The sequence below is a fragment of the Zonotrichia albicollis genome, chromosome 4, assembly GCF_047830755.1.
Source record: "Zonotrichia albicollis isolate bZonAlb1 chromosome 4, bZonAlb1.hap1, whole genome shotgun sequence".
In the NCBI taxonomy this organism is placed as follows: domain Eukaryota; kingdom Metazoa; phylum Chordata; class Aves; order Passeriformes; family Passerellidae; genus Zonotrichia; species Zonotrichia albicollis.
In genome coordinates, this window is record NC_133822.1 from 42,131,185 (window position 1) to 42,156,501 (window position 25,317).

At 37.8% G+C, this 25,317-nt stretch overlaps 1 protein-coding gene across 1 annotated transcript in view; it reads left to right on the forward strand.

Annotated features, from left to right (window-relative positions):
- The window catches only part of KITLG (KIT ligand), a 54,149-nt gene that overhangs the window by 13,486 nt on the left and 15,346 nt on the right, over positions 1-25,317 (forward strand). Inside the window, exons 2-3 of the mRNA XM_005480665.4 lie at positions 12,321-12,434; positions 21,481-21,543. Of these exons, the coding sequence (XP_005480722.1) occupies positions 12,321-12,434; positions 21,481-21,543 (177 nt within the window). The remainder of the gene's footprint in view (positions 1-12,320; positions 12,435-21,480; positions 21,544-25,317) is intronic.

The following is a 25,317-nucleotide window of genomic DNA, read 5'->3' on the forward strand; positions in this document are numbered from 1 at the left end:
CCTGGTAGAAAGTGTTTTAAACCTGATTTTGTCTTACTCTATGTTATTTGGAAACAGCTAAGATAAACTTGTATGAATCTCACAGGCATTTCTTGGAGCACTACTAGTATGTGCAGCTCAGTTTCTCAGGTAAACTGATAAGAAGTATGTACTCAAGATCTAATGAAACTTCAGAAATGTGTAGTTTTAGGGGAAGTGGAAGCCTAGCAGTGTTTTTTATGATCAGCTCAATGAAACTTTGTTTGGTTATTGACAAATATGGAATCATGGGCTCCAAGTTTTTGAATGGTAAGGTTCAAACTTACACATTTCCCAGGGAAATACCTTGACAGACATTATGCTGGCTAATGGTCAGTTAACTAGTGTACCAAGAAATCCTCTGTACAAAGAACAGAATTTTTGCTGGGACAAATATGTTCAACATGTTGAAAGTCCTCAGGGTTTTCTTGTATCTCTTGATGAAGGAAGATGAAAATTTAATACCAAGGACAGGAGATGCAGGTTTCATTTTTCACTTTTTTGGTTTTTTAGTATGCTGACTCTTAAGCGGCTTGCCTGTAAATACTTTTAATCTTTTCCCCTACCAAAGTATTTACCAAAATCTTTGGCAGTTTTTGTAAAAATTGACTATGGATAATTGCTAAAATGTCCACAGGGGCGGTTTATGGGAGCAGAAGCTGACCTCATTGCCTAACAGCATGTTTTGTTTGAAACAGACAGAACATAATGTGGAAAGGATTATGTATTTTATTTAAATCTCAAACTGTTTCTGGCAAACAAGCTCTGTTTTGTTGAATTTTCCTCATTCATTCTCTTATGGCACAGTGTACAAGGTGCTTGAAAAACATAGCATTTAATCTGTAAAATCATGTTTCTAAATCATGAATGACACATCATTAATAGACATTATGTGGGATAAAGTAAATTTTGTGATGAAAAATAGTGAGAAGGAGCAGAAACGCAGGCTTCACTATGGAAGACCATATCCTTGCCCTATTTCTGCAGCTGAGTTGTGTAATGGCACTCCCTCATGCTACTGGAGATCAATATGTTCAAAATACTTTTCATCCTTTATACATGCCCCAAGGTAATAATTTAGGTTTAAAATAATGTTTATAAAAGCATCTTTTGAATTCTGAAAGGATAAATAACAGTTTTTATTACTTATGTTTAAAATTTTAGGTGTCACTACTGATGATAGAAGGAAACCTAAAATATCTGTTATTTATTTCCCAAGAGATCCAAGATTTAACACAGCTGTAGAGCAGAATGACCTTCTTTCATCAGTGTTGCAGTTGGTGTTGAAACTTTCACCACAGGCCTGGCGAACTGATTTGTTCATTGTTTTATATTTTTAAATCTCTTTGTCCTGATTTGAGCAGGGATGGAGGTAATTTTCTTCCTAATAGCTGGTATAGTGTTGTGTTTTGGATTTAGCATGAGAATAATGCTGATGACATGCTGAGATTTTTAGTTGTTAAGTAGAGCTTGCCCGAAGTCAAAGACTTCTCAGCTTCTCATGCCCTGCCAGTGAGAAGGCTGGAGGGGCACAAGAATCTGGAGGGAACGTGGTCAGGGCAGGTGACCCAAACTGGCCAGAGGGATATTCCACGGCATGTGGCATCATGCTCACCATGTACGTGGGGGAAAGCTGGCTGGGGGCCACTGCTGCTTGGGAACGGGCAGGTCAGCAGGTGGGGAGCGCTTGAATTGTGCATCACTAGTTTTGTATATTACTATTATTTTGTTGCTATTGTTACCATTATTATTTTCTTCTTTTTATGTCCCCTTAAAATATCTTGACTCAGCCTATGGGTTTTCTCACTTTTATTCTTCCAATTCTCTCCCAGATCCCACTGGGGAAGAAGACTGAATGAGCAGCTGTATAGTGCTTAGTTGCCTTCTGGGGTTAAACCACAGATACAAAATACAAAATCACTTTCCTCACCAACATACATGTTACATCATAATTTGGAAAGTTCTCAACTGGGGCTTTTGGGGAAATCAAAGTGAAAACTTTTTATTTCCTGTTTCAAACCTTTTTAAGTTGATGCAGGTGCTGCTGTCTGGAATATATCCAAAGAAGCCAGCTTTTGTGAAAAGTAGATTGGATATATTTTTTATGTCAACAGTTACTTATCAATGGGAGAAACTGCTCTGACTAATGAAGAGAGATCCCATTGAAAGGTTGCTTGACTTAGTGTTGGTTTGTTTGTCTTCAGAAGCAACCACCTGGCTGGGTGCTGCACCCATTTAGACAGTTGTAACAATACTCAGTGAGAGTTAGGGCAATCCTATATTTACACTTTCTGGAGAGGAGAGTATGTGAAGCTAAGGTACTGTAGAAAGCAAATAAATAAAATTTGTAATCTGAGAAGAGGTAAGAGGGAAAATTTTGTTTATTTCCATGAGGTTTCGGGGGAGTTTATGTTGCTTTTTTGTCATGAAGCAATGAAAGTCAAATGGACTTTTTTATTATGCATAGCAAAGACTCAAATGCTAGGGTTGATTTTTATAAGTACATGAAGACAACACACCAGGAAGATAGGATCATGAATGCACAAACAAAGGAGCAGTGTTTCCATGAGAATGCATTGATATAAGCCACTGTCATTTACAAACCACTGTCACACTGGACAGTACCAGGCTTTTATCATCAGAACAGAAGATCTGGGATAATTTCCCAAGATTCACTTAAGATACTCTGTTCAGTTCTGAACACCTCACTACAAGGAAGACACTGAGGTGCTGGAGCATGTCCAGAGAAGGGCAGCAGAGCTGGTGAAGGCTCTGGAGCGCAAGTCTTAAGAGAAACAGCTGAGGGAGCTGGGCAGCTGTTCTGCCTGGAGAAAAGGAAGCTCAGGAGAGTGATGAGCTCTCTACAGTGACCTGAAAAGAGTTCGTAGCCAGCTGAGAATTGTTCTCTTCTCCCAAGTAGAGCAATAGAACTAGAGGAAATGGCCTCAAGTTGTGCCATGGAGAGTTTAGATTGGACATTAGGAAAAATTTCTTCACCAAAATGGTGGCCAAGCACTGGCACAGGCTGCCCAGGGAAGTAGTTGAGTTATCAGGCCTGAAGGTATTTTAAAGATGTATAGATGTGATGCTTTGAGACATGATTTAGTGGTGGCAATGCTCAGTTAACAGTTGGACTTGATCCTAGAGGTATTTTCCAGCCTGAATGATTTTGTGAATATTCCCTCCAATCCCGCTTCACTCCACTCTTTCTATTTCGTTTTATCCAGCTATATTAAAAATACAAGCTATCTTATCAAAGGAGTGGGATACAAAAAAATTGAATCTGGACCCTATGTATCCCAGGGGTTACCTGAAGCCCACGGTGTCTTTGAAAACTGATACCAGCTGTGGCGTGGGGCAGATAAAGTTACTGAAGAGATTTGTGCTCCAAGAATACCAATCTTGTGAATGTCTGTCAAGGAGGACTGGCTAGACCTATCCCTGTATGTTGGAATTCAGGTTAGTAATATCATTTGCCTTGAGTAGCAGATGATGCCAAAGCCATTCTAAATGGACTGCAGAGGACCACATTTGCACATGTTGGTCATGAGACCTTCTCAGTGAGAGAGGGACTGAGGAAAGCTTCTGGGGCTGGATCCCATGATCTTTATCATGATAAAAACCATTAACACAAACTCTATTTCCTCACCTTATTCTGAGGGTTCTTGTAGACCACTAATGTAGACAGCAACTATAAAAAGTCTGGAAATGAAAAGTCTTACAATATGTAGTACAATACTGATGTGAAAAATTGTCATCCATCAGCACTGTCAAAGCTTATACTGGTGTTGGCATATCAAAGAGCTCCAAACAGTGTTCTTTAATCACAGCTAAGCTTGTAATTATAAAAATGTAATACAGTTAAGGTAGGAGCTTGAAACACAGTCTCGACTATACTGGCATCTAATTTCGGTCTGTGTTCACCAATTACCCTTTTGTAATGAGATCCCATATCAAGCAGGTCAGAGAAATTAGTTCTGGATTTATATCTCTATAAAGATACAGCCTATCAGGGATGTTATCAAAAAAATTCTGAGTCCAGAAACAGAACAGTGGCTTTCTGAGAATGCCTTTGGTTTAAAACCAAGTTGACAATTCTGTGATTTAAATTTTGAAAATCATCCCCTGCTTATATAAAAAAGTATGAAAGAATTCAAAAGAAAGAAAAAAAAGTGCCTAAATTCTTTTTAATTTTTATAAGTATTTTTTCCCTGATGTTTGCTTTCCACAGGCTTGAGCATGAACTGAAAATTCTTCAGATTAATAATTAATTAATGCAGTTTATTATCTAGCAAAGTTTCTGTGCATGAAAGACTAAGAATCCACTTAACATTTTTTGCTTCATACTAAGAATGATATAGGAGGACATTTTCATCATGTACATGAGTTCTGGTGTGTGCCAAGTATCAAAATAGCTGTTTTCACTTTTCTGATTATTTTATTTATTTTAATTTATTTTGCCAGTGTAATGGTTCTTCCAACCCAAACAACATATAATTTGTAGCAGATGGTAAGAATTAAAGATCCAGTACAGAATTTCTATAACAAGTCTTATTTCCTTTTCTTTACTGGTGCTTAAAAGTCTAAGATTAAAGAAGATTGCTTGGTACATATTTTCATTAAAATTCAAAAGAATGTTTAATATAGTGGATTTTTTTTTTTTTTTGCATGAATTTGGCAAACAAGCAAGACCTCTGAAATAGATCTTTAGAAAAAAATGTTTAATTAAGTATTTTATCCTAAAGACTGTCTTTTCATTCCCTGAGGAAGACAGATCATCCACCTCCATATAGTGTGGGGAGCTTTTCCTCCCTGCAAAGATAATTTTATCTTATGTTGCCTTCCCTTTTAAATTACTTAAAAATGCCATTGGGTCTATGCTAGAATTCTGTAAGTTCCCAGTAGGGGAAAAAAAAAAAGACTACTTCCTCTTTGAAGTTTGTGGGAGGTTTTGTTGAGTCAACTGAAGTCTGGTTGTCTGCTAATTTCTATTTTGATTGTGCATGTATTTGGATCCCAGTGCTTTTTTTACAGGACAAGAAATTATTGGCCTATCACTCTATAGACAGAAAGATGAAAAATTTCAGTATCAATCCTGGATGTTTGCTATGGAATTTTACAAGAAGTGGAAAGGGAGATCTCTCTTGCCAGTACACATGTCCTAAAAAGACTGCTAAGTGCAGGACCTCTGGAGATCCTGATAATCTCTGATTCTGATTTTATAGGAAGATTTTTTTCAAATTATAGAAGTTTTTAAATTCTTATCCTTTCTTCCAGCTGAAATACTTCTGTCCTTTAAATCTCCTGGCTCTTTCACTGAACTAGAATGCCACCTGATGGATTATTATCAGTAAATATTTATTCAGACACTTTTAACACGAGTTCCAGAGGCAACATTCATGTATAATTACCTGTCTCTTGGTAACTTCACTTCCCAGTACTTGGGAACTAAACAAACTGGCTGCCATCCAGGACAAGTTTAGGATGCATGGAAACTGCCTGAATCCCTGATTGTCAAGTGAGATTAAAGAGTGGACAAAATTTATTATGGATCAGATTACATTTTTAAAGAACCAGAGCTTATACTTTTAGAACAGCCAAATATTTTGCAATGGTATCATTATAGAGATTGGAAATAAATATGTTAATTTACACATTAAAAAGACTTTTTTGTAGTTTACTGAATGTAATTGCAAAATACCTGAATTGCATTGATTTGCAAAGCAAACTCTCTATCACTTTACAGTTCTTGCTTATCACATCCATCTTGGTTTCAGCTGAAATACACAAACCACACTCAGCAGGAGTTTGGGTGTTCCTTACCAAGTGTGCAGTAGCACATTGGCTGGAGCAGCCACCTACTTCTGTCAAGAAGAGCTGCAGGGGGTAGAGGATAATAGCAGTTGGCCTGAGGTCATATGAAATGAAGTTGGCATATAGTCTTAAGCAGCTTCCCAGTTTTCCCAAGGTCTGGATGGTGGGAAAGAATGGTGTGACTCATCATTTTCTCAGCACTGTAAAGACTACATATCTTAAATTTGTCTGATTCAGGAAATAGATGTGAATAACTTGGCAGAGCTAGAGAATGGTTTCTCCTTACAGCTGAAAAAGAAAAATATTGGAGAAAAAGTAGTTCTGCATTAGCACTTAACAGGTTTGGGACTGCCTTTTATCCATTGACCTGAATAAAATTATTTCCAGTTCATTAAGAGTGTACCTTAGGAAGGGAATTGGCCTATAAGCATCTGAATACAGCAACTGGCTTTGCAAAAGCAATTTGTTTTGCTTCTGCACATATGACTGGTGGAGTCTAGCAAGTTCCACTTTAACATTCTGCCACCAAATGAACAGTTAGATGAAAACTCCCAGTCTTGTGGTCACACAAGTGAGTGCAAAGGCATTCTAGGAGTCTCCTGTGGATATACACCTGAGTGTAAAGTGTGGGGGATGAGCTTCTAGGGTTGGGAAAGTTATAGAAAGGCAAATACAGTATTGCCACAAAAAGATCAAACAGCTATGAAAGAAGCTTGCCTGTTGAACTCATTTGAATGTAGGTAGCAATGGCATCTCTCCCTGCTTATATTTGTAGCATGAACTTGCTAATTTCCTTCCCCCTAACCCCTTGAAATACCCTCATGTTATGTATTTTAGATATTATGTGCAGAACTGAGTAGAAAATATACTGTGTTTTGTAAACAACCAAATATATGTTAAAATATTTTGTGTCCAAAACATTCTAAAACTTACTTTGGAAAAGAGTTGTTATTAGTATTTTTATAGTCTGTGTTTAAATCAAAATGCAGAAAAATATCTCTGACACTCTCTGTTGCTTACTTTTACCATTATACTCCTTACTACACATCATTGTTAAAAAAATAAAGAGTGGTACCAGTCACTAGAAAAGTATGTATCTGGATTTTGTAATCATAACAAAGCATGGAGGGTGTGATCCAGAGATTTTTAGGTGTCTCATCACTGCAGAGTGACTCACTGAGCTGGAGTTGTGCATTTTGTTCATTGGACTGCCAAAAGGTTGTTCAAGAAAACCCACAAGTTGACTGGGGAGCTTCGCAGAAGTTAGGGTGCCCAGATGGAAGAGCATGTGTGAGACAAGGATACACACAGACATGGTGATGTCTGTTCAGTGAACATGTCTATTTTTCTACATATTGGCTTGACAATGTAAAATGCATATGTTGTGAAAAATTCGGGTCGGGAGTACCAGTGTACCCCTCGTGTTCCCCTTTTAGCCAGGAAGCCATAATAGACAGGAAATCAGCTCTAGAAGTGTAGGTGTGGCACTTGGGGACGTGGTCTGCTGGTGGATTTGGCTGTGCTGGGTTTATGGTTGGACTTGATGATCTAAGAGGTCTTTTCCAACCTAAATGAATCTATGATTCCATGGTAATTACAAGGTAGATATATCAGAGAATCCCAGCTCACCTCCCGTGAGTTGGAATGACCTTGGTTGCAGGAAATGTAACCCAGGTCTGCCACTCAGAGAGAACCCCAGTTGATAGGCTGTTGTATTTGGTGAGACTAGGGCCATTTTTGGTGGTCAGGGGGTGTACACTAGACTTAATCCTTAACTATGGTTTATTCAGCAGTGCTTCTTTCAGCTACTCTGAAGTGATTTCCTGAGTACTTGAGATTGTGCAGGGGACGTTGCCCGTTCCAAATGTGCTTGCCAAGTACTTCATTGTTCCAGAACTAGGTGGTCTAAAGTGGGTGACTTCTTTTTCCACACTTAACTCACTTTTTTGGGGGCTTGAGCAATGTTTAGTACTCCTAGCAGTATTTAGGTATGGCCATGTTGGGTATTTAAGTTAGCACTGCCATTTGCAGGTGTGAAGGTGTCACTGAATACCATGGAAATTGTAATTGGATTACATTCTGTATAAATGCTCTTCTTTCATTTAAAGATTCTTCTATTCTGGCAGTTAATTTCTTAATTGGTTTAAGACAGTTCTTCCATGACTTTAATTATTTAATCTCTGTCACAGCTAGATAACTAAATAGACCTAGGAAAGAATTACCGTGCTTCTATGCATCTGGATGCTTTGTGGTTTAAAAAAAAATAGCAAAGAAATATATTTTCTTGCTATTTACATTTTCTCTATATCTTCTTACAAAAGGTTTTTCAAGGCATAAGTATGAACATTGAGTTACCTGTCCATGATTGACCAACCAGGGTTGTCTGGGGCAGAAGTTCACAAGCTGTGTCTCAGCAAAGCAGCATGTGAACACTGTCTGAGGGGCCAATATTGAAAGATGTTCCTACTCCAATGTTAACAGAAGTGGAAAATAAACTTGGGATACCTAGCCCAGGGTGAACATTGTTCCATGTTGTCAGCTAACCTTCTTCAGCTGTGGCTTGGTTGTGATTAATTGGGTGATTTGCTCAGGAAACTGGGCAGAAAAATTCCATGGCTAATATGATTTGAATACAAGAAATTTTAAACTGGAGAACCCATTCATCTGTGTAGTTACTGCCTCTCCCTGTGCTTAATGCTTTTTTTGTGGTTTGCTATTTGCTTTTTTTAAATGTCTTTAGCCTTCTTGTGATTAGAAGTGTTATCTGGACAAACTAGAAATTTGGGAATGTCCAGACTTTCCAAAGTATGGTTTATGTAGCAATGTGGTATTCCCCTTGCAGCTTCCCTCTTAAGGAATTATCTGAACATTAACATGATTGAATATCTTTCATAGCATACTGTGAAAGAGATGCTGAACCACTCACTCAGCAGCCTTTGTCAACAGTTTAGATTGTAAATGAAGTGATTAAATGAAAAGGATGTTGATTTACAGCTGAAAGGGTGGTCTTCCACACATTGGATCACTAGCTGAGCTTCTTAAATGCTGTTTGCTGAAACTCTAGATTGTGGCTTCCAAGCAATAGTGCAAATCATTTGCAGAATAAACAAATGAGTGTACTTGAAATCCTTAGTTTTAATTATCCTTTTGAGTCTCATCATTATTTTTTTCCCTTTGCACAAACTTAAATATTCAGTATTTAGAGATTTCAGAATCTAAAGACAATTGAATAATTTTTGAGCCAAAAATAGGAAGAGGCACTTTGGTACACTTTGGAGGTCTGCCTCCAGTCTGCTATATGTCTTCAGTTTAATGCTAATAAATGATGTGTGATTAAATTCTTAGGCCAGCTTTGAACAGTCTCATGTTAACTTAGGGGTAATTAAATATGGAAATCTGTTATGAGTGCTGTGTAGGTAACTTTTATTTATGCTTAGTAAAGTATAAAATGGGCATCTCTATTTAGAAAGCTATTGTTTAAGGTTCCCATTTGTTCTGTCCTTGATTTAATTCAGTCTATTCAAGTTTTGCTCAAACAGCAGGTTTGGTCATTAGTAAATAACACAAAAATAGCTCAACCCTTTCATCTGTACAGTCCTTACATATAGTGTGCCTGAAGGCATGCGTAATGTAAATATTTTGTAAGTGCAAATAATTAAAAGATTTTGTATAATAGACATGTTAAAACTAGCAGTATTTTGAAGATTTTTTAGTTCCTGTTGGATGACACAGGGAGAAAATAACCAAGAAAAACCTCAAATAATCTCAAAATTTGCAAATCATTTGGTTTTAATAGCAGTTATAAAATTATTATGCTTTTAAATCCCATCCATTTTTACATAGGAGAAAAAGTATTATTTATTTACATATTTATATAATGTACAGTGATTTTTAAACTTCATGTACAAAAATATTCTTATTTATTTACATAATTATATAATATGTAGTGATTTTAAACTTCAGAAGTACAAAAATTGACAAGGTACATCAAAGTTCTGCTTTTATTTGGAGTGCACTACAGTGTTTATTAATATTACTTAGCTGATCTGCTGAAAAAACATTTCTAGTTAAAGAATTTTGTTACTTTTTTAATTATTAGACTGTTGCGCTGAGCATCATCCTATGACCATGACACAGTTCAGTAAAAACTTCCATCTTTACATACTAATCAATACTAAGGAATCCAATAAAGAAATTGTCAGTTCCTGGTGTAAACTCTATCTCCAACGAAGATATCAGGGAAAAGTCCCTGCTACTGTAAATGCTAATGCACTGGTTTACTCCAAAGGTTGAACTACTCAGATTTTGTTCTTGAAAGCAGTACAGTTATCATTATAGTTATAATATAGTTGCAGTATATAGTTGTCATTAACTTCTTGCCTTTTTTACTGCAATTCATTTCCAAAAATTGTGAATGAGGAGGTAGCCTGTTAACTTGAGGTCACCTTTTGTTTCCTCTGTGATTCTGGAGCTTATGAAGGAAAGGCAGACGTTTCTCTTGATCACTTGAAATCAGTTATTAAACAGCTTTGAGCTCTACTACACTGCAAGGAGCTCTCAAAGGTCCTTCCTAAAACTAGCAGCATCTTTGCATTTCCCCAGAGCTAAAATTGTTTGTATATATATAAAAGCAAAGCTTTCTGTAGCTTAAAACACAGACATTTTGTAAGACGGACTATTAATTATTCTCAATCCTTCACCTTGGTAATTATTCTCAGTAATTATTGGTACAAATATTAAAATAAAATTATTTCTAAATACTAGTTTTGTTGAAGCAAGAGACATTCTCAAAAGACATGCATATTGTAAATGCACTTTGCTCAGAATACTTTTGGTTTCTTTCTCTGTGGTGTCTGAGAGTACAGTTTAGGGGAAGGCAAGTGCAGGCTGCACTGAAATAAGCAGCCCTGGTTTGCCTCATCTTTGACAGAGTATTTCAGCTGTGTCAGTTACGTGGATCAGAAAGCTGAAAAATACTACAGGAAAGCAAAAATGGAAGTTGTCTGCCTGGTACAACTGACTAAAACCATCTCTGCCAGTGCAGAGGGAGGGGAAGCTGGATTGTCTTTTTTACCAGCTGCCCATGCTGGTTTTACCTAAATATGTCAGGAAGCTGTATTCTAAGAAAGCAAACGACCAGTTTTACTTGTAGCATAGATACAAGATTTAAGAGATAAAAGATACAAGAAAGAGATTACTCTTGTCATTTAACAGCTCTTTTAGCTAAAGTGCCTGGCACTGTTCTGTCAAGTTTATGAAATTCCTGAGCAACCTTTATTATCATTCTTTCTTAGGCCCTCTATATTACTATAATGATGCATCTTTTTAATCTGTGATTTTTCTCTTGCTTTCCTAGAGAATTGTGTCGCAGTTGTTTCATTTGCTTTGCTCTTAAATTGAAAGGCTGGAGAGCACATGAAGGCGAGGGTGGAAGCTGGAGTTCTCTACCTGTCACACAGAACAGACGGGGCTGAGCTGTGTCTTAGTTTGTGCAAAAGCAAATCCTGATCTCAGTCCTGCCCTTATGGAGGCTGAGGAGCCTGCACAGGCAAATTCCATACTTGCCGTAAATGTACACCATCATCGGCTTTTGCTGACAGCTTCAGTCAGCTGGCAGAAGAAGCTTCACAACCCGAGGCAACTTTTGATTATCCATAACTTAAATGCTTTAACATTCTGGAACTAGGGATCTGCAGCTTAAACTTGGCACAGGGCTCTGTGGGAAACCAGCGAAGCACAAGGAACAACAGAAGGCGAGGAAGTTCAGGCAGTGTAGCCAAGGAGACACCCAGGTGCATCGCAGCTAGTTATCTGGTGCTTTTCTTGTGAGTCTCACAAGCCTGTGTCAGTACATTGCATTGCTGTTTCCAGCAGGATTTAGGAGGGGAATGTAGTGCCAAAGCCAAGCTGGCACTTCTGAGAGGCCAGAGCACGTCACTTGGAGAAGATGTACTGTATTGCTGCTTGAGATGTCAGTACTTGGGCAGAGTCCAGCTGTGGGTTTGCTTGCAGTTTAAGTATTCAAATGAAATGGCTGTGATTATGAACCTTCTCCTTTTGTCTTGATCTACTCTAGTATAATTTTGTTCCTTATTATTTATCACATTAGAGCCACAGATCTATCAAGTGAATGACAAGTATACAATCAATTGTATTTTGATGATAAAGAGATTTGTATCTTTCTCTTCCTTGCAAACTTTGCAAAAACCCAGCTAAGAATGATCCTGTGCAAGTAACCTAATGGCTCAATGAGGTTTTCCATTAACACTCTAAAGATACTTGCTTCCAGAAAAGATCAATTAAGTGCATTTTCATGGATTCCTGCCATGAAGATGATACTGTAATGGTGGTACAAGTATGCCTTCATGAAGGATAAAGAGTATTGTTGCCACTAGACAGCACATATGAAAAACATTACTGCAATCTCTCGTTGCTTCATATTTGGCAATTGCTTACTTGGGGTTTCTTATTTCTTCTTTACTAAACAGACTTGGATTATCACTTGCTTTTGTCTTCAACTCCTCCTACTTAATCCTCTTGTCAAAGCCCAGAGTTCCTGCGGGAATCCAGTCACAGATGATGTGAATGACATTGCAAAATTGGTAAGTACCTTTTATTTTACATTATTCGTGTTAAAAAAAATTGTCAGTGTCTAAGGACACTTACATTTCTAAGCAAATTAGTAAGTCTGTATTGAAACTAGGGCAATATTAAAAGAAAATCTATCAACATCTGTCACTTGAACAAAATCTTTTTTTGCAGTGAAAACAATTCCAGTGTTAATTGAAGAGATTACCTTGACCAAAATGGAGTGTATGTACATATGTAGTTTCCTGACTCCAAACTTCAGTAACAATTGCCAAAAATCTTTATTTCCTCAAACATTGTTTCAGAGCAGATTGTTCCCCATGCAGATGAAAGATTATTGTCTTTGTGTTACTGACTCGCATGGAGCAGGCTGGCAGCAAACAGAGCTGAACTGAAGCAGAGTCTTTACCTCGGGTGTATGAAAGACAAGTGGCACACATAAAAATAGTGTGGTATTAGACATCATTGTAGCAATCAAAGCAATAACAATTGAACAGGTTTTGCAGTCTTTGGGTGTGAGTGGGTTACACATGTTGTATGTTTCTCTGCTGGCTGTACACAGAAGTTGAAGTCTGAAAGACTCACAGCTTCATATAAAAACTAAATTCACTTAAGGAAGTTTTAACTGTTACTTAATTTACCACTGCATTAACCTGAAAAACAGCATCTGCTTGTGAAGCCAATTGGTGTTTAGCTCCACTGTGGTTAATAATTATGCTGTTTTGCAGTAGTGCAGGATATAACACCAAGGTTTCTAAGAAATAATATATACTGAACACTTGGCAAGCATATCTTCATCTGCATATTGAATCTAGCTGAAAATTGTGGCTTCATTGTGGGAAAAAAGTTGCAACATCAGTGTTATTATTGTCAAACACTTATATTAAAACCCCTAGCATTTGCTGCCCGTGCAGTGTTCTTAACTTGTTTTTTTGGTCCTTTTTATACACATTGGCACATAGTGTGAATCTCTAGGTGTGCTCTATAGTCCTACTTAAATGTTTAGTGCTTCAAATTAGTCCCTTTAGGCAGAATTTTGAAGTATTGGCATATTTATTCCAGATAATATTTCATCTCTTGGAAAAGTATTAAGCTTTGATGTAAACCTGTTGACAGCATGCAAGAACAACAGAATTCCTGTGAGGGCTGGTGAAATTGTGTAGTGCAGGGATAGTAATAAATTTATGTCAATTATGTGTCCTGAAAACAAATGCTTTAACTTTCCCTGTAGTATAACTTAAATTTCAAAATCATATAAATACAGATTACAAAAAATGTGCAAGCAGCTTGAATAATCACACTGTCCAGGTTACCCTGTTCTTCTGCTACTGTGGAGCTTGAGTAGAGTGGGGTTGGGCTGAGCTTCTTTGGACACTCCTCCATGAGGATGCTGTGTGGTCATTCTCCTGACTTAGACCCGTATCTTTCAGATCATCCTACAAATGCAAAATTGAGGTCAAGTTTCCAAACAAGTTCAAAGATACTTTGGGTTGGAGAAATAACAGACAGATGTAGACAGATGCAAAACATAGATCCTCTCTGTTTTGAGTTGCATGAGTTGTTTTGAGGAAAGCCTGTCTTCCTGTTTTGTCTGTGTTAATATTTGCAGAAATAATTTCAATGAAGTAACTTGAGAATTAAAAGGATAAGGTGAAAATAAGTTTAGTTCTATCAATTTAGCATAAGAACTCTTTGTTTCAATTAATGTGACTAAACTGCATGTTTATCCTTCTCTTTTGAAATTCTGGCAACTAGACATGGAGAACGAAAATTTAAAAATACATAATGAGGTTTAAAGTACTTTTAAAACAAAACTTTTTTAGCTGACAGTGTGAATATGAGGAGGGAGAAGCCTAAAGAGAATACTGACTGATCAATCTACTTTGTAGCAAGTATAGGGTTTTTTATGCTCTATGAACTGTATCCTTAGTACCTATAAAAAGGACTCCAAAATGATATTACTTAAAAATATGGTTCAGGTGACCCTATAACTCTTGCAAATTGAAGTAAAAATTTTGTACCATTTCTGCTTTTTGAAACACCATATGCTCATTGAATTAAGGAGCAATATTCTGATGATGTGTGTCTTCAAAATTCAACCCAATCCCTTAGCCACTCCTTGTATGACTCACTCTCTTGACCCCTCCCCAGCTTTGCTGCCCTCCTCTGTTGTTCCTCTTGCAGTGAATGGCCCAGAACTGGACAAAGGACTTGAGCTCTGGCTTCACCAGTTCTTGTACAGGGAGACAATCCCTGCCCTGGTCCTGCTGGCCACAGTATTGCTGACACAGACCAGGATACCAATGGCCTTCTTGGCCACCTGGGCACATGTTGGGTCATATTCAGCCAGCCCTCAACCAGCACCCCCAAGTCCTTTTCTTCCAGGCAGCCACTGTTCCCCTAGCCTGTAGCACAGGGTAGAGTTGTTGTGATGAGTGCAGGACCTGCACTTTGCTTTATTGGACCTCAGACAACTGGTCCCAGTCGACTGATGGAGCCTGTCCAGCTCCCCCTGCAGAGCCTTCTTACTTTCCAGCAGATCAACTCTGCCACCCAGCTTAGTGACTGAGAGTGCTCTTGGTCTCCTTGTCCAGATAAAGACAATGAATAAACTGATACTGGCTGACCCCAATAATGAGCCCTGGGGAAGACTAATCACCACTTTGTTGTGGCATCATTCATCATCAGTCTCTGGCCCCAGCCATCCAGGCAGTTTTTACCCAGTGAAAGGTGTACTTGTCCAAAGCATGAGCTGCCAGCTTCTCCAGGAATATGCTGTGGCAGACAGTATCAAGGGTTTTACTGAAATTGAGGTAGACAACGTCCACAGTCTTTCCCTTTGTCTGGAGATTCTATGGGCCTCTAAGTAAGAGTTTTATTTCTTCACTCATCCAAAGAATCTGTGCCTGTAAAACATAGGGTCTTTAATAAATATCCTTCTCTTTCACACTGAGAACAAATTGTAGCCCAGAGGATTTCACAGAAGTGTTATGTGTACAGTTATTTATTACTCATAGTTATTATGACATTATTCACAAACTCTGTCACATTTGGACACAGTGATGTAAGCTTTATTCTCAGCCAGACTGTCATGTTCTTTAACCCTTTTTGTCCACATTTGTGAGTATAGCCCCATCTCTGTGTACAACAAACTATCTGTTCAGCGGTAGTGCACAAATCCCATCACTTAAGGATATTGGACTCTCTTTCTCCTGTCTCATCACAAATTATCAAGCATAACTGGTCTAGAGCCTAGCCTCAGTTTGGCTTGAATCCTCCTCAGAGGCAGAGTATGATCTCTTTCATCTCCCCAAAGTGTTAGTCTGTCCTGGGCTATTTCTCCTCACTCTAAAGTTACATCACCATGTCTCCCCAGCCATTCAGGTCTTCAGCAAAGGTGTCTGATTTGGCTCTTGATGTTTCACAGACCCTTCAAAGTTCACTTTTAAAACATTCATTGCTTTTCTTGTCATAATAGGAGAAAACTTTTTCTTGTAGTTCTCTGGACAAACAAGTGCATTTTTCTTCCAAATTCTTGGTGGATAAAAATCCAGTCTATGAAAAATCTTTTTCTAGCTTCAGCTTCTGTAATTTTGCTCTTCTGTCTGTACACATGCTGCTCTGACCCATTCTCCTCTACTTATTTCCTTCAAGCTGTTCCTCCTTTTTTTTTCCACTATCAATGGCAAGCTTCTTGGGTTTATCTTCAAAGGTACTATTAACACTGCCTGTGTTGTCATAACACATGCTGAGTTTGCCCTCAGCTTCTCCTCATTATTTTCCATGGTATCTGTTTGTGGTTGCAGGGAAAATGCTCCTTGATGATCTAGGCAGATGCCCATCCTCTTCCTATCTCATGCTGAAATTCTTTGCAGTACGAATCCATGTCCCTCATTTGGCTTTTTCTCCAGTATGCTTTCCCCCACCCCACACACACACTTGTACTGCAGTGCACCTACAGCTTGCTAAACAGTGCCACAATTCCCTATCCAGTCTTTGTTTATTTGGTACTGGGCTTGCTGTAAACTGGTACTGTAAACCCTCTACATCACTTGTAGAAAACTCCTGAGCATGACTGTGGCTGTGTTCTGCTCAACTTAATTGTACTATAGGGATATGAGAACATGCCTCAGTCAAGACCCTGAGTGAATATAGACATTAGATGTCTACTAAGCCTAAGCTATTGGAGAATTAGTAAGGCATGCTGTGCAGTGCCTGAAAATGTGGGTCATTTGCCTAATCAACTTTGTTTTGAGTAATAAATTGAGGACAGATGTGTGCTGTAACTTGTTTTCAGTGCTCTTAATCTGGATTTTCACTAGCACTATGCTAGACTCACACCAGAATAAAGAATTGGAAAGAAATTCAATAACTATAAAGTTTCTGACCATTAGTCAATGTAAGTCCAAACCAGACTGGTATTTCTTCGTAGAAAAAGTGACTTGTATACTTGGTAGGATTAAATTTATTCACATCTAGGTAATGTAATTTTGTCATATGAAGAATTTATCCTAAGTAAAATGATCTTAAGAAGCAAAGAACAATTGAACAATCATTTTTGGTTTTTTTATGGTGAGAAGTTCAAAAGAGCATAATTTCATACCAATAGAGAATGAAAGTATTTAGAGAGCATTCATTCTGCACTACTCACCACGTGACCTCCTGCTTCTTTTGTAATGAAGATGTCTGGAGGGAAGCACGTTCCTTGATGAGCAAATGTTCCATATTATGAAACTGTAATTGCAGTACCTGTCAATAAAGTCTGTCCCCATTGTTCTTTTCAGCACAGTAAGTCAGCAGAAAACTGCATCTCTGAAATTGTGCATTTGATTTTGCATAAGAATTAGAAATCAGTTCTTTATATATGTTTGTTAAATATGAACATCAAAACCTACATATAAATAGAATTTTCACTGAGCTCTGCAGTATGTAAAGAATATACCTACATATTTTTGTTTTGTTCATTAGCAAAATCTAAAGTACCTCTTCTTCCATGAACTGCTTCTCTAAAGCAATTTTCTTCTTTTTAATTTTCTTCTTTTAATGTAGGAAACCCAAACAATAGTCAGGATTTACTGACCAGTTCCTTGCTGGAGACATGCTGTCAAATACTTTGCTTTCACATTACATCTTTGCTGTAAATATGTACTTTACACTCTCTGCCACATTTGATTTTTATTTTTAAATGGATTTAACTCTTCTGAGTGAAGGGGTTATAAAAAATGATCCAGAGTTGTTATGTTGCAAATAATCTGCCACTATGACTGTAAAAAGTGTGAACGGAAATCGTTAGCATGTTGTCTTAAGCCAAATGATGAGGATTTTATTAACTGCTTCATTAGCAGATGAAATAGAGTGGATTGCAGAGATGAAGGATAGACTGTGGAATCTCCTGAAGGAAAAGAAGCCAGGGAAGCAGTGAGAAAGAGCTAGAGAGGGACTTTTGACAAGGGCATGTAGTGCTAGGACAATGGGGAAGGGCTTTAAACTGAAAGAGGAGAAATTTAGATTAGATGTAAGCAAGAAATTCTTTACTGTGAGGGTGGTGAGGCACTGGAGCAGGTTGCCCAGAGAAGTGGTGGGTGGCTGTTTCCTGGAAAAGTGTCAGGACAGAGTTGAATGGGGCTCTGAGCAACCTGGTGTAGTGGAAGATGACCCTGTCCATGGTAGGGGATTGGAACCAGACTGTCTGTAGGGTCCCTTCCAACTCAAACCGTTCTATTATTCTGTGAAAAGAACCGGAAAAGGGAAATATATAGAGAGAAATTCAAGGTAGAAATTATATCCAAAAGGAAAGTATGTTTTTTTCCCATCATATGCTTCAGAGAAAAAAAGAAAACACTGACAATGGAAAATGGTAATTTTATTCTATTAGCACACTTTATCTTTTATATGTGTATAAAAATTATATCTGTGCTTGTCTCCTTATAATTTTCATTAAAATCACAATAAAAGAAATTTTCAAGAGCAGTAGGCCTCATTTCAAAGGATGTGACTGCAGATAGGTCATCTCTCATGTCTGCTGTTGCAATGAAAGAGTAGTTTTATGGAACCCAAATTACTTTTATATCCTTTTTTCATCTCCCCATCTATGTGACCATGAACATTTTTTAAAACATGTTTGGGCTACACAATGTTAACAGTGCTGTATTAAATATTCAGACCTCTCTATGTCAAAAGTAATCTTACATTCCCCAGTTTAAGGTTTTGTTGCAACTGGGAATATAGCACTTACTGTTGGTTTTATATGGATTTAAAGATTCTTTAAAGAGCTAGATTCCCTGCTCTTCAACTCTTCTCAGCCTGTTAGGATATCTGCAATCACACACAGCCACTAAATCAGAGAAAAATTTAATGACATTTTAATAGCAAATCAATGCTTTTGATTCTATATGTTGCTTTGCAAGATTATCAGTTGACATTCTCTGTAATAATCAAAACTGTTACTTCTGTTTAAACCAAGGTAAGTTGTGCAGGCAGGTGTTTTGTGGCCCCTCAGATTTATCACTGTACTCATGGAGCTAAGAAGGAGAACTAATAAAAAAGCCATTCCAGGACTCAGGTGGCTTCAACGGACAGTTCTTTTCCAAATACCTTTGCTTAGGCAGGTCAGAGCCACCTTGTCATCTGCTCCTTGTTGGAAGGCACAGCAGTCAGGCACCCTTCAGAGAGTGGGTGTGCAGGGTCCATTCATTCCTTTCAGGATCATTTGAGCAGATGAAAATCCAGTGGTTGCGTTTGGATCAGTCTTGGTGGTTAGTGTTCAACAAAATTTCAAGATTCATTTCAGCAAAGCAAGTGTGTAAAAAATGCAGACCTAGTACAGACATATCTTTCACTCTTACATGAGGGGCTTTACCCTATTTTCTGTGTGTGAGTTGGGAAGTCCAAGTGCAATACAAATGTAAGTCCCTCACTTTGACTGAGATCCATCGTTTACCAGCACAGCATCTGACACGTGGACTTCAGTCAACAAAACTTTAACAGCTTTCTTCTTGAGGCAGTGCATGTATTTTGTCTTTGACACCCTCCTCCCAGTGATCTTCATTTTTAGTAGTAAATTCAAAAATATCTTATCTGATTCACAGTCTGTCAAGGAGAGAAATATCTGCGGCTGAGCTGCTTGCTCCAGCTCTGATTGAGAAGGTGTAAGGGCTCTTGGGCACTTAAATTTTTTTAACTGTGCGTGAAAAGTGCTTGAGAGGCTCTGGTGCCAGGAAAGTAGATTGTATACATAATGCATGTCAATTCTTGTAGTGTGCATTTATATGGAACAAATTTAATCTTCCAGTGACCTTTCTTAAAGAACAGTGGTTTTGCTGGCATTGCTAAGTGTGGAGTCCCTCTAGAGTGAGTATGGGAAACTTTGCACGTAGAGTAGCATCTTCACCATCTGTACTGCTTAAAGTGCTGCTAATCCCACCTCTCTAGGCATGCAAAGGAAGCTAGAAAAAATATTGAGTACCTATTCATATGCTGTGATGCTGTGATGTTTTAAAGAAAGGAATAACAGACAAAAAATTTGGATGAGGATTTAGAATAAATCTGATGCTCTAAAGAAAGAACAAATGTGTTGAAATATTTTTCAGTATTTATAGCATCTTGAATCAACTCACCAAAATGCCAGGTAAATAGAAATTAATACAGAGAATTTTAGTGGTGCTTCTGCTTTGGGAATGTGTAGGTATAAAAATAAAACAAGAATAAAAGAAGAAACAAAACTGTTTTATGGGAGGGAATTTTTAAGGGTCATTTATACAGAAACTGTTCTAAAGCTGCAGGAGAATAGTAGATGTCATTGAGCTGAAAAATTGTATCTTAGCCCACATAAATTAAAAAATATCTGGAATTCACTTGTGTTTGGCTATATATAAGCGTTGCCCTTGATCATTTCTAAAACCATAATGTTTTTAAATAACTGGTTTAATTTTTAATTGAAACAAACTTTTAATTAAGAAATAAAACATTATGTTTTGCCAAACAAAATACTACCTAAAAACTGCTCAGGAGGAAAAGAAATCCCTGGGTTGGTTGCTATAGCAGCAGAATCAAAAGCAGCCATAACAGAATGATCTTTAACCTGAAGTAGAAATGTTTTTGCACCAAAGGAGCTACATCTGTGCATGTTGTTTTTGACTATGTGGATTTCAAACCAGGATAAGAAGTATCAATTGACACTTTCATTGATAGAAGATAGGTTTATTGTATTATTAAGCATCATATTATGATGCTTTTGAAAAAATATTTCAAAAAACTGTGGATTTGTGGCAGTCCAGTGACTGTTGACTGTTCATCTCCCAACCTAGCACATTGCCCAGATGTTCAACTATGTCTCACAGTAGTGTTGGAACCCATCTGTGGCAGATTGTATAGGATAATTCAGTGGGAACCCTTCTTACACTCCTTGTCTTTGCTGCAGCACACTTCATGCTCGCCATCTTCTGCAAAGCTGCATCTTACGTGTGTGGAAGCTCTCCTTTGCCCCAGGACATTGCTATGATATAATGATATTGCTCATCATTGCTAAGAAGCACAACTCCAAAGTTAATGTTGTTTTTCTGACCTGGTGCATAACTAAGCACAAGGCAGGCAAGTATTTATGTTTAGATGGATGTTGAAGTTGGATGTTATTTGAAGGAAAAAGGGCAAGATACTTCTGGGTCCTCTATTGTCTGTAGTAGAAGTTGTCATGTAAACACTTCAAGGCATTAAAAGACAGAAGGGCAGTGGAATTTCTGCAGTAAGGAAGAACATCAGATCACTTATTCTCAACCCATTGTTGACTTCAACTTTGCTGGGAAGCAGTAGCACTGACCGTGATCAGATCAGATCTGGGCATATTGCAGAGCTGTGGAAAGGTGGTTCACTTGTGAATAAATAAGTGTCCGGAGCAGTTCCACAGGAGAGTAAGCATGTAAGTAAATATTCTTGCCTGCACCTGGTAATTTACTGAAAGTTTGTGTTGATATTTGGTAGATTTTGTTGAATGCAGTAATGGAAATAAAGTCTTACTTTGCGTAGTAAGTAATAACATTTTTATTATCTGCTTTTATTATTTAGGTTGGAAATCTCCCAAATGATTATCTGATAACCCTTAAATATGTCCCGAAGATGGATAGTCTGGTATGTACAACCACTTCAGAGTTATTCCCAACAAAACAGCCCACTGGAGCCAGTAATGGCTATAACATTCTGTACTTAGTCCTATGTCTTAGCAAGTTACAGTTAAATAATGTTTGTTTCACTTTTCATATGGTTCCCAAGTATTTATTTAATAGAAATGTCGAGCGATTCCCAGTCCCTTAAAACTTTTATAATTACAGGGATTCTAGCAAAGTATTTTTCTTCGTATTAATTTTTTTAACTTATTTTTTTGTGAAAAGTCAAATTTTCATTGTGTTAGTATTTTGTCAATATTATTTCATTGTGTCAGTTGAAAAATATGACTTTCTTAAAGAAATAGGTTCTCAGTAATTGTACTTTGGAACATACTCTAGAAGTCCTTCTTGTTTCAGCCAGTGGAAATGCCAGTAGAAGACAAGAAATACTAAGTAGCCAGTAAAGAGAGCCCCAAGCTGAGCAAACGGTGGTGTCAGTAACTAAACAAACTGGTAGAATTTCAAACATACTTTGTGTTATTTTTTCTTTATAATCCCATATTTAATACATAGTGGTACTTTCAAATAAGCATTATCTATACATCTTAAAATGATATAACATTTTTATTTTAAAATTGTATTATTTTATTGATCAATCTGTTACACATTTTTTGTTTATCCTCAGTTTAGCAAAAAACGTTTTGAAGTTTCGTATTGAAAACTTGGTTGTTGCATACATTGCAATAAAAAGGAGGAAAGGAAGCAAGTTGAAAGTACAAATTATATTGAATGCTATATTGTTTTAAGGCAAGGAGAAAAGTAAGAAACTCGTGATTTTGTCAGTTAAACTGAACAACGCTGCACCTGTCTTAAGAATTAATCATTGTACAAATACATCAGTAGCTGAAAAATATCTGCTGGATGTAAGAAGCTGGTTTTGTGTCTGTGCAAAGTTTTCACTGTAAAAATCCAATTTGTATGTGGTAAACGTATGAAAATGTGCCCTACCCTACCACAATGTAGCAAATCTAGCAATATTCCCTATTGATATTGGAAAATTATGCCAGAAGCAACATTCAATCAACAAGAAGATGGGAGGAGGAAAAGGAGGGTGCAGGATAGTGAAGGGCACTGAGTTGTGAGGTTATGAAGGGTTATGTCAGATGTAACAGTGTTTTTAAGAGTTTTGCTGGAAACTTGAGGTTTTCACTAAAACTTAGAGTAAAACCCAGTTAAAGTTGGTTCTTTAGATAGGAAAACTGCAGAATAAATGCTATGAAGTCAGGTACTAGGTCCTATATAAATAAAACTAATAGAAAATTTTCCATTTCGTAGAATATCCAATATTTAGAGAAAAAGGAAGCAAGATTGGCTGTCACCATCCTCTGACTGCTGGGCTTTTTGAAATTCACTGGTCTTGCTGTCTGATGTGATGACATTCACATCTGTGGAGGACAGCTGTAGCTTGAGTGCTGTTTCCCCAGCTTCCAGCCCATTAGCTGTTGGGCTGGATTGAGGCCATTCCCTCCACTGCTCTCCTGGGGGTGTTGGCAGATGAAGAAGGCCAGGGAACCTGCTTGAGCAATGAGTCCTGGTGGTTCTCACTCTTGCCTCTCTCCATGGTTCAGTTTTGACTGCCCGTATGCAGATTCTTTTCCATTCTTTTCAGTGCTTTGCCATCTTGGTGCATCATATCCAGAAATTTAGATCCCGTTTACATTTACAGCAAGCAGCCAGGAAATAAAAAGGAAGAAGTTCAGAGCTGAGACTTTCATGTTCCCTTTGCACAGCCATTTCAGTCATGGTAATGGCAGGTGCAGCTCTTGGCCACATGCCTTCACAGGAGAAGGTATTCAGCAGTATTCGGATCCCACTTGGCCAAATTCTTCTCTGGGAATCTGAGGCTGTGTTATGCATACCACAGCAAGGGATAAGTAGGCTTTACTCTGGTCCATGCAAGCTGGGAAACCCATGACTTGGCCTAAAGTAAATGCCTTTTGCTCGACTCTGAAGGGATTGAAATGGTGCTTTGCAATTTTTTAAAATAGATTTTAATCTTCAGCACATGGATTGAGTGGGAAGTGTACTCAAGGTAGCAAGTCCCAAATGTAGATGACTAAAGGTAGGAAGGCAGGGTGAACACAAAGCAGATGGGAAGCCAGTGTAGTGCATGTAACAGGAACAGACTGACCCATCCATTAAACAAAAGGGTTGTTGCATTATGCACTAGCTCAAGGCAACTGAGTGGCTTTAAAAGTAGTCTTGTATAGAATAAACTGTGTAGTCAAACCTGAAGGTTAAAAGGCAGAGATGACAGCAAAGGGCTGAATTCAGAAGAGGAGATAACATTTAAACTTCTACAGAGATGTAGAAAGTAAAAGCCAAATGAGAGCTACCCTGAAGTACAAGGGAAATCACATTTGCAATTGCCCTAAAGTGTAAATCTTGGTCAAAGTTTACACAAAATATCAGAGTCAAGCCTCCATTTCTCTTTGCAAAAAAAGTCATATTTTTCAATTAGAGCAGTTTTATCCATGTTTTTGGTAGGTATTGACATAGCAAGTGATTGCACAGCTTGACATTACTGAAAAGAGAACTTAGAGCTTTTGTGAAATACAGCTTTGTAGGTCAGAATATTTCAGTTAGAGGAGACTCCCACACGCATGCTAAACCACAGGAGCGGCAAAATAGACTCCCTGCTGGAATTGCCAAATGCTCACTAGAAGAAGCAGCAAGCTTATGCTAGTCCCTGCCAGAGGATAATGCTCACCCACAAAACCTCAAAGGAAAATGTTTTCAAGGTTTCCAGTTGAGGGAAGCACAGTAGTTAGTTCTGTGTCAGTGTTCCCACCCCAAAGCAGAGGAAAGAAAATGCGTTGCCTGTCTCGTGGGGGCAGTGGGACATGGCACAACATACACCGCTTGAACAGAATATGTTTCAACAAACTTTCTCTGATTTATTTGCTTCTGCCTCCCCCCTCACCTTACTGTCCTCAAAGGAAAAAGGGGAAGCAGACTCAAGTCAAATGCTATCCATTTTGCTTTTTGTTTCTTTCTTTTTGAAGTCGTTGTTGAGATAATTGCAAAAGGTTATATCACTTACTTGCCACTGGTTATCATTGTATGAAAGAGTTGTACACAGAAGTGGAAATTCAGGTGGAGCTGAACAATGTATTTACGTTTGGTTCTCTAAGCCTGGAAGCCTAATAGTCTGATTAGTCTTCAGAAATGTGAAGTGTATTTTTTCTTGTCAGAAACATTTACACATCAAAGCAGAACAACATCTGTGGATTTGGGTCTTTTAAAAAAAAATAATCCGTATGCAGGTTTATTGAAGAAATTGAGTAAATGAGATTAAGCCTAGAAGTGTGTACATTGCCAAACATTTGCTGTGTGTTGCTGAAGGTGGATTCAGTGGGCACTGCCTATCCACTGCACAGCAATTGGAAACTGGTTTAGTGATACTGAGAGTACTTTGGGTTTGTTGGGCCAAGATCTTTGTATCTGGAAGTCTTTAAGGAGACATTTTCAATACTGGAACAATAATGTTATATATAAAATAAATTCTCATAACATTTGCCATTAAAAATTAGCTTTTATTGGGAAGGTATTTACAGGTACAAATTGCAGTTCTGACTTATGCATTACCTGTATTTTTGCTGATCATGCCATGTTAGGAATTTTCCTGAGCTGGGTGACCTTTTCCTCTATTTGACTACTGTTATATATGTAATATATATCTAAGTAAAAGAAGTTAATGACTTCCTCTAAGACGGCAAGATGAATTATCAGGTTTCAG